This window comes from Hermetia illucens, chromosome 2, assembly GCF_905115235.1.
Source record: "Hermetia illucens chromosome 2, iHerIll2.2.curated.20191125, whole genome shotgun sequence".
Classification (NCBI taxonomy): domain Eukaryota; kingdom Metazoa; phylum Arthropoda; class Insecta; order Diptera; family Stratiomyidae; genus Hermetia; species Hermetia illucens.
Window position 1 is genome coordinate 19,491,128 of NC_051850.1, and position 13,479 is coordinate 19,504,606.

The 13,479-nt window shown below is 43.3% G+C and overlaps 1 protein-coding gene across 8 annotated transcripts in view; it reads right to left on the reverse strand.

Annotated features, from left to right (window-relative positions):
- The window catches only part of LOC119647762, a 724,584-nt gene that overhangs the window by 457,363 nt on the left and 253,742 nt on the right, over window positions 1-13,479 (reverse strand). For 4 of the 8 annotated variants that reach the window (XM_038048883.1, XM_038048881.1, XM_038048882.1 and 1 more), the window contains one exon: window positions 10,019-10,057. The exons of the other annotated variants lie outside the window; for them this stretch is intronic. In XM_038048883.1, the coding sequence (XP_037904811.1) occupies window positions 10,019-10,057 (39 nt within the window). The remainder of the gene's footprint in view (window positions 1-10,018; window positions 10,058-13,479) is intronic. 8 annotated transcript variants of the gene reach the window in all.

The following is a 13,479-nucleotide window of genomic DNA, read 5'->3' on the forward strand; positions in this document are numbered from 1 at the left end:
ACGCTAGACAGCTTTTAGGGATATCGAATTGGTCGACCTCGGTGCAAAACCGGGGTGCATAGGCAGGCCTTGACCGGATACCGCTTGTTGCGCCGTTAATGATGACAATACTCGTCGTGAGCGCAATGCTGACCACATTGCCTCCTAGTGTACCGTTACGGTCTTGAATGAAGTACTCTAACACACTTCAAGGCCCTGATCCAATATGGATTGTTGCGCCAACGATTATTATTATTATTATTATTATACTCGTCGTTTTGCATCTACCGTTACTCCTTAGTATTTGGTGATTTTCTACGCATGAATACAACTCAGCATTTTCAAAATCTTTTTTGACTACAACCAATGCTGCGTGTATAATAATAGCCCACCACCGTGGGCACCTCCTGACCCAGGTTCCACAATAGGGATACCTGCAGAAGTAACATGCTTCCAGGATCCATCATCGGTGTCATACTAGAGCCTCCGTTGTTGTAAATAGATCGACTCTAGCAACTAGATACATTGCAACATTATACGTTGGCTGCAACTCCTGTCCTACATTACAATCAACCTAATTGGATTCATTCTCCACGTCTGGAGTCACCACTATACAATATTTGCTACCATGCTACCAACGATTGATGTGAAACCTATAATGTCGATCTAAAAGGCATCCCTAGTTCTCAACAACTAGGAGCATATCTTATAGATTGCCCGCTCGAATATTTTCCCATAGCGCCCAGAAAGCATAGTCTAGATTTTTAGCGAGCTTAAAGACCTTATCCGGTTTACCGTCCGGTCATCAATTCCGTAGTTTTCAACTCGTCTTCGGAGTCAGTATCCCTCTCTGGCTGGGGGAATAACCCCTAAATAACAAGATAACATATGATCTGACCCCTGGATCGTCTCAGCTCGATCCTTTACACGCTTCCCCATCGCTTTACGTCCGCCTCCGAGCAGAGATGCTGTTTGCTGGATGGGCAGTTGGTGAGTTTCCTTAATTGTATGCTATTTTTCCCCTGATTGGTCATACCTAGCGCCCTCTTAGGCATCCACACCTCTATAAATATTCGCTCATCCAGGGCTTTTGCACACTTTTAGGCACACGGGTCTCCCGCCCTGTACGCATTTCAACTTCGTTGGCCAATACAATATTTAACTGATCAAATACTTCTAACAAAGTGCGAATCCTTACGAACCCTCCACTCGAAAATCCACGCATTAAGTCACTGGCAATCATCATTGAACTTCATCATCTTGCGTGCTGAACGAGGTTGGCTCCAAATTCAAACAATGTAGGACTTGGTGGTGCATTTCGGTGCAGGTATGTACTGCTTATTTCTAGGCACACAAGGCTACCATTCGACCCGTTCCATATCACCGCTCCACCAATAGCATCGACCCATAAGCCATCTTCAAGACTTCTATAGGGTTAACTTACATATGATGTCAATTTCCATCTCGAGTTTGTAAGTGGTCTGCGCAAGCAAATCTTGAGCGATCCTGTGCTGGTTGAAGTATATTTCAAAACACTTCCTTTTCTCTTTGCAGTTAGCCTCTTCCAAAATTTGGACAATTAGCCACTTCAATAAATGTAAAGCATGTCCCGTCTCTCCTTTCCTCCTTATAAAATTCATTTAGGGTTTCTGTTACCGATTGAACCGATCAATGCCGCATTTAAAGTATAATACTTTTTTGGAGCTCGGTATGAAACATAATCTCATTAAAATGGGTTGAGGATCTGTCTGTCTGTTGCACGCACTTTTCTCTAAAACGACTAAACCAATCCCAGCGAAATTTGGTGAACAGATGGGAACTATGAAATCCCACGCATATTGCGAAACAAAATTTTATTAAAATCGGTTTACTGTCTGTCTTTCTGTCCGCCTGTCCGTCTGTCTGTTACACGCATTTTTCTCGAAAATTTGGTGAAAATTTTGGAATACGCTCTATCTACGTCGAATTGGCGGGATGTAAATTTTTTTCACCGAATATGGTCAAGTGGGGTATCAAATGAAAGGTCTCGATTAATACTTTCCGATGTCCGTCTTAGTTTTGACGTCTGTTTGAAAGGGGTTGGCCGCTCCGAGAAGCCTAATTAGCGCTGTGTTGCGCCATTTTGATGCCACAAACTCCGAAGACCATCACTGGTGTTATGAGAGCAGGGAGGCAGAGGGTAAGGGTATTATTTGAAACTGAAGGTGCCCAAGGTATTCAGAGTCCGCATACTAAAGACCAAGCTCCCCATTGGTCACGTAGCTCTCGGCGTATGCTGTTCCACCTTGGCTTGGGGACTTTTCTCAGACTGGCTATAGATTCTTCTCCAAAATGCTCCAACTTATATTTTTGTTTCATGGTAGTGCAGATTCATTGTCTGTATATCATATCATCAAGATCCTGGCACCGCGTATAGATCTCATGTCTTTGAAGATTTCCTCTCTTTTTCTCGCAGTCTTTTATTTAGACAGAGGCTGATGGCCGTGGGATTTGATATCATATGGGTCACCTGTGACCATTGAAGTAGCAAGTATCCGCATTCGATCTACCTATTAACACGAAATTCGGTGGACAGGCTGAGACTATGAACCGCCATGCATGCAGTGAATCACATGTTTTATTCTTGAGTTTAAAGGTGAGTCCTTATATGCGCAAAAGAGGGATTCTACCAAATATAGCTGTGTGAGGTGAAAGGTCTCGATTAGTACCTTCCAAAGCATGTGTCGGTTTCGATATCAGTTGAATAAGGGGGAGTGCGGGAGTTGGATTGTGATCACTTATTTTAAAGGCTCATTTTCAGAAACTATACTATGAAAAAATGTTAAAATTATGCTTACGCCTCTACTTGACATCTATGCTTCATAATACATTCCATATCAATTTCTGCTCAGATAAAGTTAGTCCTTCTTAAATTCATTCTGGAATCGTAAAATTCTATGAAAGGCTGTGATATGGAATGCCATACTGGAAAGTTTGGTGGAAATCCTACTATTATAAAAAAGTTTAAAGTAGGTTATTTGGTTCCTTAACCCAGAATTATGTTGATGACATCAATATTTTGTCCCGAAAACTGATCTGTATACTCTTGAAATTGGCCTACGCATCAATGAGGATAAATCGAAAACAACGATGCAATCAAGAAGTAAGACGCCAGCTTATTCGAGCATCAACGTAGGGGACCTCAACATCAAATTCGTAGACAGCTTTATATATCAGCGTAGCAGCTGGTCAAGGGACGCCAATGAGACTGACGAGGTCAAGCAAAGGATACAGCTAGCAAATAAGACTTTCTTCTCAGTCCTTCCCATAATGAAATCGAAGCATGTGCACAGAAACACGAAGCTCCACAAATACAAAATCATCATACGACCAGTGCTATGCAAATTCCCAGTGCATCATCCAAACTCTGCCGTGGAGCGGATAAACCTGCCTCGTGACTTCGGAGGTTGGAGGGTGGGGTGATGTCTGACCAGGAGCGGATCATTCAATGGAATTCGAAGGGAATGCACGATAAACACGTGAATTATTTTTGGCAACCATTGGTCGATTTGGATTTGTCGAATAGATGGCTGAGTGCTGAGGAGCTCTTAGTTGATACGGAGGGAGCTATTTGTGCCATTCGGGAAGGCGTGGCCGTCACCCGAGCATATAAAAAGCTCATAATGAGAGAGTGGATGGAGAACGACCAGTGAGGAATGTGTGGTCTGGTGTTACAGACGTTGGACCATATCATTTCTGAAAGCACACACACAATGTTCTATGGAAGGGGAATCATCAAAACCTTGCATAGAAGCAGGAGCTGGTCACGGTAATATGTCCAGTCTACCAGCATGAGTCTCAGTCACTAATTGATAGTTCTGCTTAGAGCATATATTGAGGCCGGCGAATTCTAATTGATCGCCATACACCACACAACAAGCCTGTCGTGCTGTTAGTTGACAATATGGGTAATAGCAACTTTGATCGGCGATACGTGGTGAAGAAGGTGAACTATGAGGCCCTCGCTCGGGAAATTAAAGCAATTTTGCGTCTCGAGAAGGTAGTTTCTGTAATATTATCAGCTACAGTTATTGTACCCAAATTACTTGCGGTTTCCCTAAATGTCCTGGGACTTTCACACATTCTAGTTCAAACCATGCGGAAGTACACCATTCTACAAAGGTACTCGATGTTGCGTGAAGTTCAAGACGGATTGATCATTCAAAGCTAAATGTTTGTATTAGATAAAATCCAGCATCTGTCGAGAGTTTGACAACTCGGAAGAAAAACAAAATATATTTAATCTAATCTTGAGTTAACATTATTTTGAGGATACTAATTTGACCAACTAAACTTCACGCCTATATTCAATAGGTGGGAAGTACTCTAGGTGGCTGGTTACAATGTTAGACGAGTGGCGTTCTGTATATTGGACCACTGTGGTCTGAATGCTCACTGGCTAAGCCTCTCTACCAAAATAACGGCGCAAAAGCCTCAAATCGACTGCGCTTCCTTGCACTTGTGTTTTTAGTTCACATTCAGGGACAGTGTAGTGATCGCGGCTTCGCGACGAGATCGCAATCACATTTGTCTCTTTCTGAATTAATTCGCTCAAACAATGCATTTCTTAATGTGCAATCATCCTAATGTTCGCCGCAGATTGCACATTATTGAATGCATTCGGGCGAATTAATCTTGACAGAGGGGAATGATTTGCCGCATCTGTAGGCACACACACCTGTTGCTGAAACATGAAATCAGCAGAGTTCAAGGCGAACGTAGCGGCATGGGGAGCGGTTCACGGAAAGAACAGCTGGACTGGCGGGTGAAAATAGAAGAAGTTTGGATTGGGACGAAGAAAACAGCTGGACTGGCGGCTGACAAGACCAGAAGTTTGGATTGAGACGAAAAAACTGCTGGACTGGCGGGTGGAGAAGACGGAGATCGTTCTTACCTTTCAAGAAAGTGGAGCATCTGGCGGTAAGGAGCAGCCCCTATCCGAACTCTGGAAGAGGATTTTTTCAGACCTCAACAGAGACAGGAGGGTAAAAAGGCGCCGATGGAGTTGTTATCCCAGCGGACGTGCCACGTAAATCTGAAAGGACTCGAGATGATTTGTTCAACACCAGTGCTGGTATTGCTCGCGATTTGACTTCTGCCATTGCGGATAATTGTCCAAAGGCTTAATTGTGATTATTACAAATCCAGGGAACTCGTGTGTACCAATTGCCGCAGAAGTTCTAAAATCCAAAGGAAAGTACTATTCCCGTCGTCTCTTCGCTGTTTTAATTTTGCATATTGTCCTTACTCGAAAATTCATTTCTGATTCATGTAAAGTTGATGTGAATACCGTTGATATTGTGGTGATCAGTGGACATTCTGGTGTTACAATTATTCCGGTGATATCACACTACAAACCAAAAGTGTCGTTTTCTCGATCTTGAGAAAATCACAGTGCGCATCCAAGAAGCTGGCGCAGAAGGTATGAAGGCTAAGGCTGAAACGAGAAGAGGGTTAAAGCGATTCTTATCTGTGCCCGTTCCGCGGAATAGCGAGTAGTTTAAGAGATTTTGGTTAAGCGTTTCGTAGTGCGAGAAGTGTGGTTGATTGCTAACCTTATGCCCAAGAGGCAACCAAGAACTCTCAAAGGTTTTTGTTTTTTGAAAAGGAAAAATCGGTCGAGTTCTGGTATCTCAAAGAAAAGTAGTAGAAAAGCATCAATTTTCTATCATTGTTTGCTTTCATGGTTTGGAGAAAAATATAATTTCCTCAATCTTTCCTGTTTTTTATGACTTCTAGGTATAAACCCCTAAAACCTTGCAGTGATTAAGTCGCCCATTCATGGTAGTCGTTTCCTATGTTACAATCGAGGCATGGAATTACCTTTTCCTTTCGACTTTTTTTTTAATGAGACCTGCCATGAATGATCCAAATTGCTTTACGCGGTACTCATATGGCTTGATGTTCGTTGTGCTTGTTCTTGTAATCAGAGCGGTAGTTGAGTGGTGGTAGTTGACTGATTCCAGTTAACTCCGCCATGCTATCAACATAGTATGCTGGTCCCAAGCCCAGGTAGAGGAGGAGGGTTTGAGGCAACGTACTCTGTACTATCCTCAGTAAAACAAAAATAAAATGCTGAGATCAGGGAAAGAGACAAATAGAGTATAGTTGGAGCTATTCTACCATGCTAAATCCTACCTGATCTCTCTTGGTGACAGGCCCCGCGACAGGTCGACCAAAAAAATGCATACTATGTCGTTACAAACATGATGATCGGATTGAGTCACAAGCCTCGGAGAAATGCTAGGGCGTCCACCTCAGTCGAAGCGGCAGGACGGGCCCCCGTCCTGTCGAGAAATGGGCAAGGGTCCTTGACGCATGGACGGCGTCAGGACGTAAGCAAGTTAGTCCGACCACAACGAACAAAACAAATGTTGGTACCCTAACTGGAAAGACCGAGGAACTCGCAAGAGCCCTTCTGAAAATGCGTACTTGGTATCTGCGCTCTGCAAGAAACCCGATGGTCTGGTGCCAAAAGCTGCGACATTGAACGCCAACGCGGTAAAAATGGCTATAAACTTCTCTATTTTGGTAACCCACACACTCAATATGGTGTTGGCATTGCCACCTCAGAGGGTTTCCGTGATGTCATTAAAGAAGTCGAACGATTTGATGATCGGCTGATGAAGATCACCATTATATCAGCTGATCGCACTATTCACTTCTTCACCGCGTATGCACCAGAGACAGGTCGACCTGATGCCGAGAAAGATGCCTTTTGGCAACTTCTCGATGAAAAGACTTGTCACGTGCGTGCTGACAATTATGTAATCATTGCCGGCGACCTTAATGGTCATGTGGGTGAAAAGGCAGACGGTAGCAGGTGCCATGGGGGAAAGAGGTTCGGAGCGCGCAATGAGGGTGGCGAGCGTATAATCGATTTTGCGGACACCCATGACCTTGTACTTATGAATACATAGTTTATCAAACGATTGTCCCATCTTCCTAAATTTTATAGTGGGAACAGTAAAACGCAAATCCACTATATCCTCGTAAGACGCCAACATTTTACCACTGTCACTGATTGCAAAGTCGTTCCCTATGAGACCATCGCACCTCAACATCGACCATTGATTGCCGTCCTGCGAATAAAACAGCGTGAGGAACGCACTGGCCCGCCACGTATTAAATGGTGGCGATTTGGTGAGAAGAAAGAAGAAACGGTCTTACTCATACGATTGCCGACCAATACGAATGTGGAAGAATCATGGAACCAAATGAAAGACACGATCCACAAAGCGGCCTCTGCAATCCTCGGAGTCACCAAGACGGGTGAGCGGTACATCAACCGAGATACTTGGCTTTGGAATGATGATGTTGAACTGAAGGTCCGTGAAAATAAACGCCTCTACCACAAATTTCTCGACGATAAAACGCCTGCTAATTGGCAAATTTATAAGAATGCCAACCGGGAAGCAAAGAAAGCGGTCGCTGTCACCCGAGCGAACCATTTTAAAAATCTTTACGATAAACTGGACAGGGATGGCGAGAGAGATCTGTATCGACTTGCTAAAAGCCGTAATGAACGCACACAGGATATCAAACACTTCTGTTGCGTTAATGACAAGAACGGTACTTTGCTTATCAACCGTCGAGCCGCAACGGATAGATGGTGAGAATACTTCGAGCAGATTTCAACTGAAGAATTTGATCATCCTCCACTTCCACAATCATTACCGACATTTGGAGCAGTTCCACCAGTCAGCGCAACTGAAGTCGAGGAGGCAATAAAACAAATGAAATCGGGGAAAGCAACAGGACCTGACGACATCGCATCTGAGCTCTGGAAAGCGAAGAGCTGGAACCCAACACTGTGCTCAGTGAATTCTTTAACCGGGTTATCCAGAAAGGAAGAACACCATCTGACTGGCAAGAAAGTACCACTGTTCCAATATGGAAAAAGAAAGATAGTCCAGCAGAATGTTCAAAGTTACTGTCCGATCCGGTTACTTTCCCATACCATGAAGATTTTTGAACGCATTCTTGACAACCGTATTCGCGAAATCGTTGAAATAACCGTGAATCAAGCCGGATTTGTCAAGAACTGCGGAACGACTGACGCAATACACGGTGCGCGGTTACTCATGGAGAAACACCGTGAGAAGCATCGCCCTCCTAACATTGCATTTCTGGATCTAGAGAAAGCGTTTGACCGTGTACCACACGAACTCATCTGGTATGCTTTATGACAACACTTCGTACCGGAAGAACTCGTGCGCTGGGTTCAATTGCTCTACCATGATCCGAAAAGTAAAGTTCGAAGTATGGCGGGTGTATCAAAACCGCTTCGTGTCTCTGTTGGTGTTTATCAAGGAAGCGCCCTCTCACCACTCCTCTTTGTTCTTGTTATGGACACCGTCACACAAGATATCCAACGTCCAGCGCCTTACACACTGCTTTATGCAGATGATGTTTTAATAGCATCTGATAGCAAAAATGATCTCGAGCAACTTGAGCAAAAATGGAATGATCGTCTCATGCAACACGGTCTCAGATTGAATTTAAACAAAACCGAATTTTTGACGACCGATCCCCATGAAACAGACACAATCACTATCAGTGGCAGTGATCTGCCCCGAACTGAGCGATTTAAATACCTCGGGTCAACGCTATCAGCCAATGGAGAACTGCGTTATGAAATTGCTTCACGCATTAACGCAACCTGGATGAAGTGGCGTTTCACAATTGGTGCTCTTTGTGATCGACGTATCAACGAACGTCTCAAATCAAAAATTTACCGCAATGTCGTCCGTCCAGTCGTTCTCTATGGTTCTGAGTGTTGGCCAATTATAAAAGACAATGAACGGCGTCTTGCGGTAATGGAGACGAAGATGCTACGTTGGACTAGTGGCGTCGCACGTTTAGATCACATCCGAAATGAGGACATCCGCGATCGTTATGGGGTTGCACCGATCGTGGAAAAGTTGCGAGAGAGGCGTCTTCGATGGTATGGCCACGCAATTCGTGCCAACGAGAATTCACTTGCCAAGATTGATCTAAACATCGAAGTCGATGGAAAACGACCAAAAGGCAGACCTAAACAACGGTGGCTTGATACGTTGGATGGGTATTTGAAAACCTCGAGATTGCACCCAGATCAAGCATTCCATAGAGCCAAATGGCGAAGCCGATCACGACGAGCCGACCCCGCTTGTGAACAGGACAAAGGCTGAAGAAAAAAAAGAAGAGTTGACTGATTCCAGTTAAGCCGTTGAGGAATGCCGCCCCCACTCACTTGAGGAGGGCGACCAAATTGGAACCTGATGATTTGAAGTGGCCCTTGCTACTAAGTCTCACCGAAGGTTTTCCGGTAGCATGGAAGCCAGGATCGCTCTCTGAGAGCATATATTCGTGGAGAATTTCTGGGTAAGTTTTCTCGACCCCATTATTTGAGATTGATAGTTGTGTCCATAGCGCAGGCAGGGTTCCTTGTAGCGTGAAGTTACGCTCGGGGGCTCTACTCTTTAATAACGCCAGAGGTGTTAAATACTCGTAGGTCTCCTCCCATGCACAGGTATGAATGCTGAGCCTGTAGTCAGTATAAACATATACCGCTGTACCAGTCAGGACGAAAAAATGATACTTTTTTAATTTTTAAACAGAACACTAAAGCTGTTGTACATGAAGCTCAAAGTTTCTGGCGTCCGCCTTTTTTTCGCATCAGGAGCAAATTTACGATTGAATTATTTTTCTAACTTGCTTCCCTCAATCTAAACTTGAAGAAGTCATTGAATGATATGTATTTGTTGAGGTTAATAGCCGGGAAGGAAATGTGGAATTAGTGCTTTATATCTAATCTTATTGGTAATAATCATTTTTACTTTTACAAACATTACTATGAATGAACATTTCGGAAAAGCAGCGAATGTAACTTCAAGCAATTTTAAATTACCCAAATTCATTATTTTTTATCAAATCCAAACAATTTCTCAATCAAAATAACTTAAAAGTGTTAAGAATGGTCACAGCAGCGGTTTTGAATGCTCTCTTAGCTACTCACATGTTTGAATGATGTGCTTTTGGGTGATGGTGGTGATCCCTGAAAATGAAAATGAAGAATTTCTTCAATACAAGGACTAGCAAATCATAACTATCAAGCATGCGAATATATGTATGTATGTATATAAAGGGTATGGCGGTGAAAAGTGATTTCTACAAAGTATCTGTGATTTTAATAAATTACCTCCGTTCTATTCTATGCACCTACAAACAAATGTATATATAAATTGAATGCCAAACCACAATATTCAGGTTCAAACCTAAGTATAAGCGCTGAAGGAATAATTTGTGAATTTTCCCTTTTCTCTTATATTTTCCACAAAAGAATTCCAAATTTAATTCTTCATTTTCTCCAATAAAAGTGGGAGTGTATAAATGTATATATATATATATAACATGATCAATCACACTTCTAATCCACATTTGATTGCTCTAATAAGCTTTCTCAATTTTCCTAGTTAGCATTTGAAAAGGACCTAATTTTCAAGAGCTTTTCTCCATTGCTCTTGGGAGTTTCTTTTGTAAATCTATTCAAAGGAAAACTGACTGGGGAGTCTATTATTCATTGCCTATAAATTGGATACTTACCAATAACACAGACAGCAATTCCAGATATCATTTTGAATACATTCGAAATAAAAAAACGAAATTTTTGCCATTGATACGCTCCCCAATTTATTTGGGGGAAAATAATTAAATCTTTCTATGATTGTTCATCAAAGTACATTTTCGATATTGATGGATATTGGAATAACGAAACGAGTTTGTACAGAATACGTAGTTTAAAAGATTATGTAAATCAACTGATATTTCAGTTCTGAATTACATCTATTAATCATAATATTAATGGAACAAATAAGAAGGAAGCAAACCCGGAAAGAATTCAAACACTAAAAACAGGGCGCTTCCCTTGAGAAGAGTGCTCGGCAGTTTCGTGAAATAAATCGAAGCATTCACAATCCCTAAGTGCATTCTAAACAAGCTGAGGAAGTGACTACCAAGTTGTTTGAGCACCAGCTTCTTGACCTCGTACCCAAGGTTTCAGTTCCAGTTCCGTCATGGATCAGACCGAACTAGATCATAATATTCCGCAAAAGGGAAAATACATTTTAACTTTTTCTGTACAATTTAATGTGATCATTACCGGCATACATTGACCTGGTCAACGTTAGCCACGATCGGCGAATGAAGGCTTTGTAGTTAAGGTAGTGCATAATAAGCAGTCCAAAGGAGCCTCAACGCACGTTCAAACGGGAATACATAAATCATCATAACTTTTCCAACGCATGTCCTTAATCGTAGAATAGTAGCAGAACAAATACACAAAAAATCAACATTGGTCCAGTGCCAAAACTGCTAAGAGCACATCACACCAAATTGAATTTAAGGTTTAGCTTTCGTCGCATGCACATGAACTGCACTCACCAACAGCTGTCACATGCAGGAAAATAACCCGAAAACAAAGGGATGGAACATAACAAAGGGAATTACACCACAAAATATCGAGAAAGTCCCGCTTTTAGCACTAAAAATAAGTGCTGGCAAGTCTCCCTCTCGGACCCCATCTAGCCGTGGTGGGGGACTTTGCTACCACATTAAGGGTGTCATGAATATGGAAACTTGGGATTTGAACTCTCCAAGTGGTAAGAAGTCACAGACCTCGAATCGATCATGAGCAATTATGTCGCGGCCGAGGCGCGGATTTTGGAGACCTTACCACATTCATGCCCCCTTTGGAATCTGGAAATCTGTAGAAGACATGCTTTCCAACTAAATTGAAGGCCTGCACTCAGTGCCTACGACGAAGTGAAAGGAAAGTACGGAAACTCTCAACTTGGGAGAAACTGGAGATCTGACTACGGCCGACCCGTCCACGGTACTATAGCCCAAATCTACCCGCAAACGGAAGAGGAAGGCTCGAGAGAAGGGAACTTCCGCCACTAAGGAGGCAGGACTACAGGCAGACTAGGTGCGGTAATGTCCAGAGAAATTGGGCTTAAAGAAGCGAAATCTTTTGTGGAAGGTGGAAATAAACTGGTAGCCCCGGTGAGACTCATACTGGATGCACCAGACTCTTCTGTCAGCGGTAATGCGTAAGAAGCACAAGGTCAATACATCTGTGGTGGCTAACGCTTTATTGTGCTACGCACCAGGGCCTATATCAAGACTCTGGAGCAGGAGTCTACCTATCGAATAAAAACGAGAACTGGGTTATTTCATTGGGACAATATGCCATAGTTTTTCAAGCCGAAGTATAAGCGATCCTAAAAGCTGCAAACTGAGTGATTGACGAGCGGTTGAAGGCAGGCGCATCGCAATCTACAGCAATAGCCAGGCTGCATTGAGAGCGTTTAACAGTCCTTTGCTCACCTCAAAAATCGTTCAGGAATTCAGAAACCATTTGTACTCTACCTCTAGATTAAATACGATGGAACTACTATGGGTACCTGGTCACTGTTGCGTAGAGGAAAGTGAAATCTCTGATGCGTTAGTAAAGGAGGGTTCAATCTCCCCCATGCCGGGACCGGAACCAGCAATTGGAGTATCAGTAGCATTAGCTAAGGCTGTTTTCAAAAACTGAGCAGAAACTTCCCAGACCCTGAATGCTGCTAGACACACCAAACTTTTCCTGTCAGAGCCGAACATGCCTATCGCAAAGTTTATCGTGTCGAAAAGCAGGAGGGCACGTATCATCTTGAATAATTTCTTCAAGATGATACGTGTCCCTCCTGTAATGAGGAGGCGAAATCTGCGAAGCATTTTCGCCTATGGCGCATCACACATCAGATCTTTGGTGCCGATGTTCTCCAGTTAGGATGGAAATCCTGTGATACGTTAACGAATCCCAGATATTCCGTTAGATGGGGCTTCAGTGTTCAGGAGCTATCGCCAACCCCCCCCCCCCCCCCCCCGTGCAGTAGAGCACGTCGAAAAAAGGTAACACTCTTGCGAATTCTCGTAAATATTGTTACAGCCAGGCTATTGGCTGAAGAAATTTCACGAATCTACATCAGGAAAACCAGAACTCAAGACGATGTGCAATTGATAAAGAGCGAGGCAAGATCATGATCAATAGTCAGATGGCAGACCCGATGGGATAGCTCAACAGAAGGCCGATGGACGTATAAACGGCTTCCGTTCATCCGTATATAGGTCGATCATCACCATGGAGCCTGTAGTGACCATAGTTTCCAGTTACCACAGTTTCTATCTAGTCACGGTAAATACCGCAAATGTCTACACAGGTTTGGGCGTGACGATTCGCCGGCATGCCCAGGCGAGGAATAAGAGGCAGACCATACAATTTTCTATTGAAGTCACTTCGCGCCATGGAGGACCAACATTTCGGGCGTGCAGCTTCTGGAAGACAAATCGCAGGAATTAGTGACATTCGTAGCTAATGTGCAAAAAGAGTTCCGTGTGGCGTAAAAGGAAAAGCGAAGGGCGAACGGGTGTGGTTTA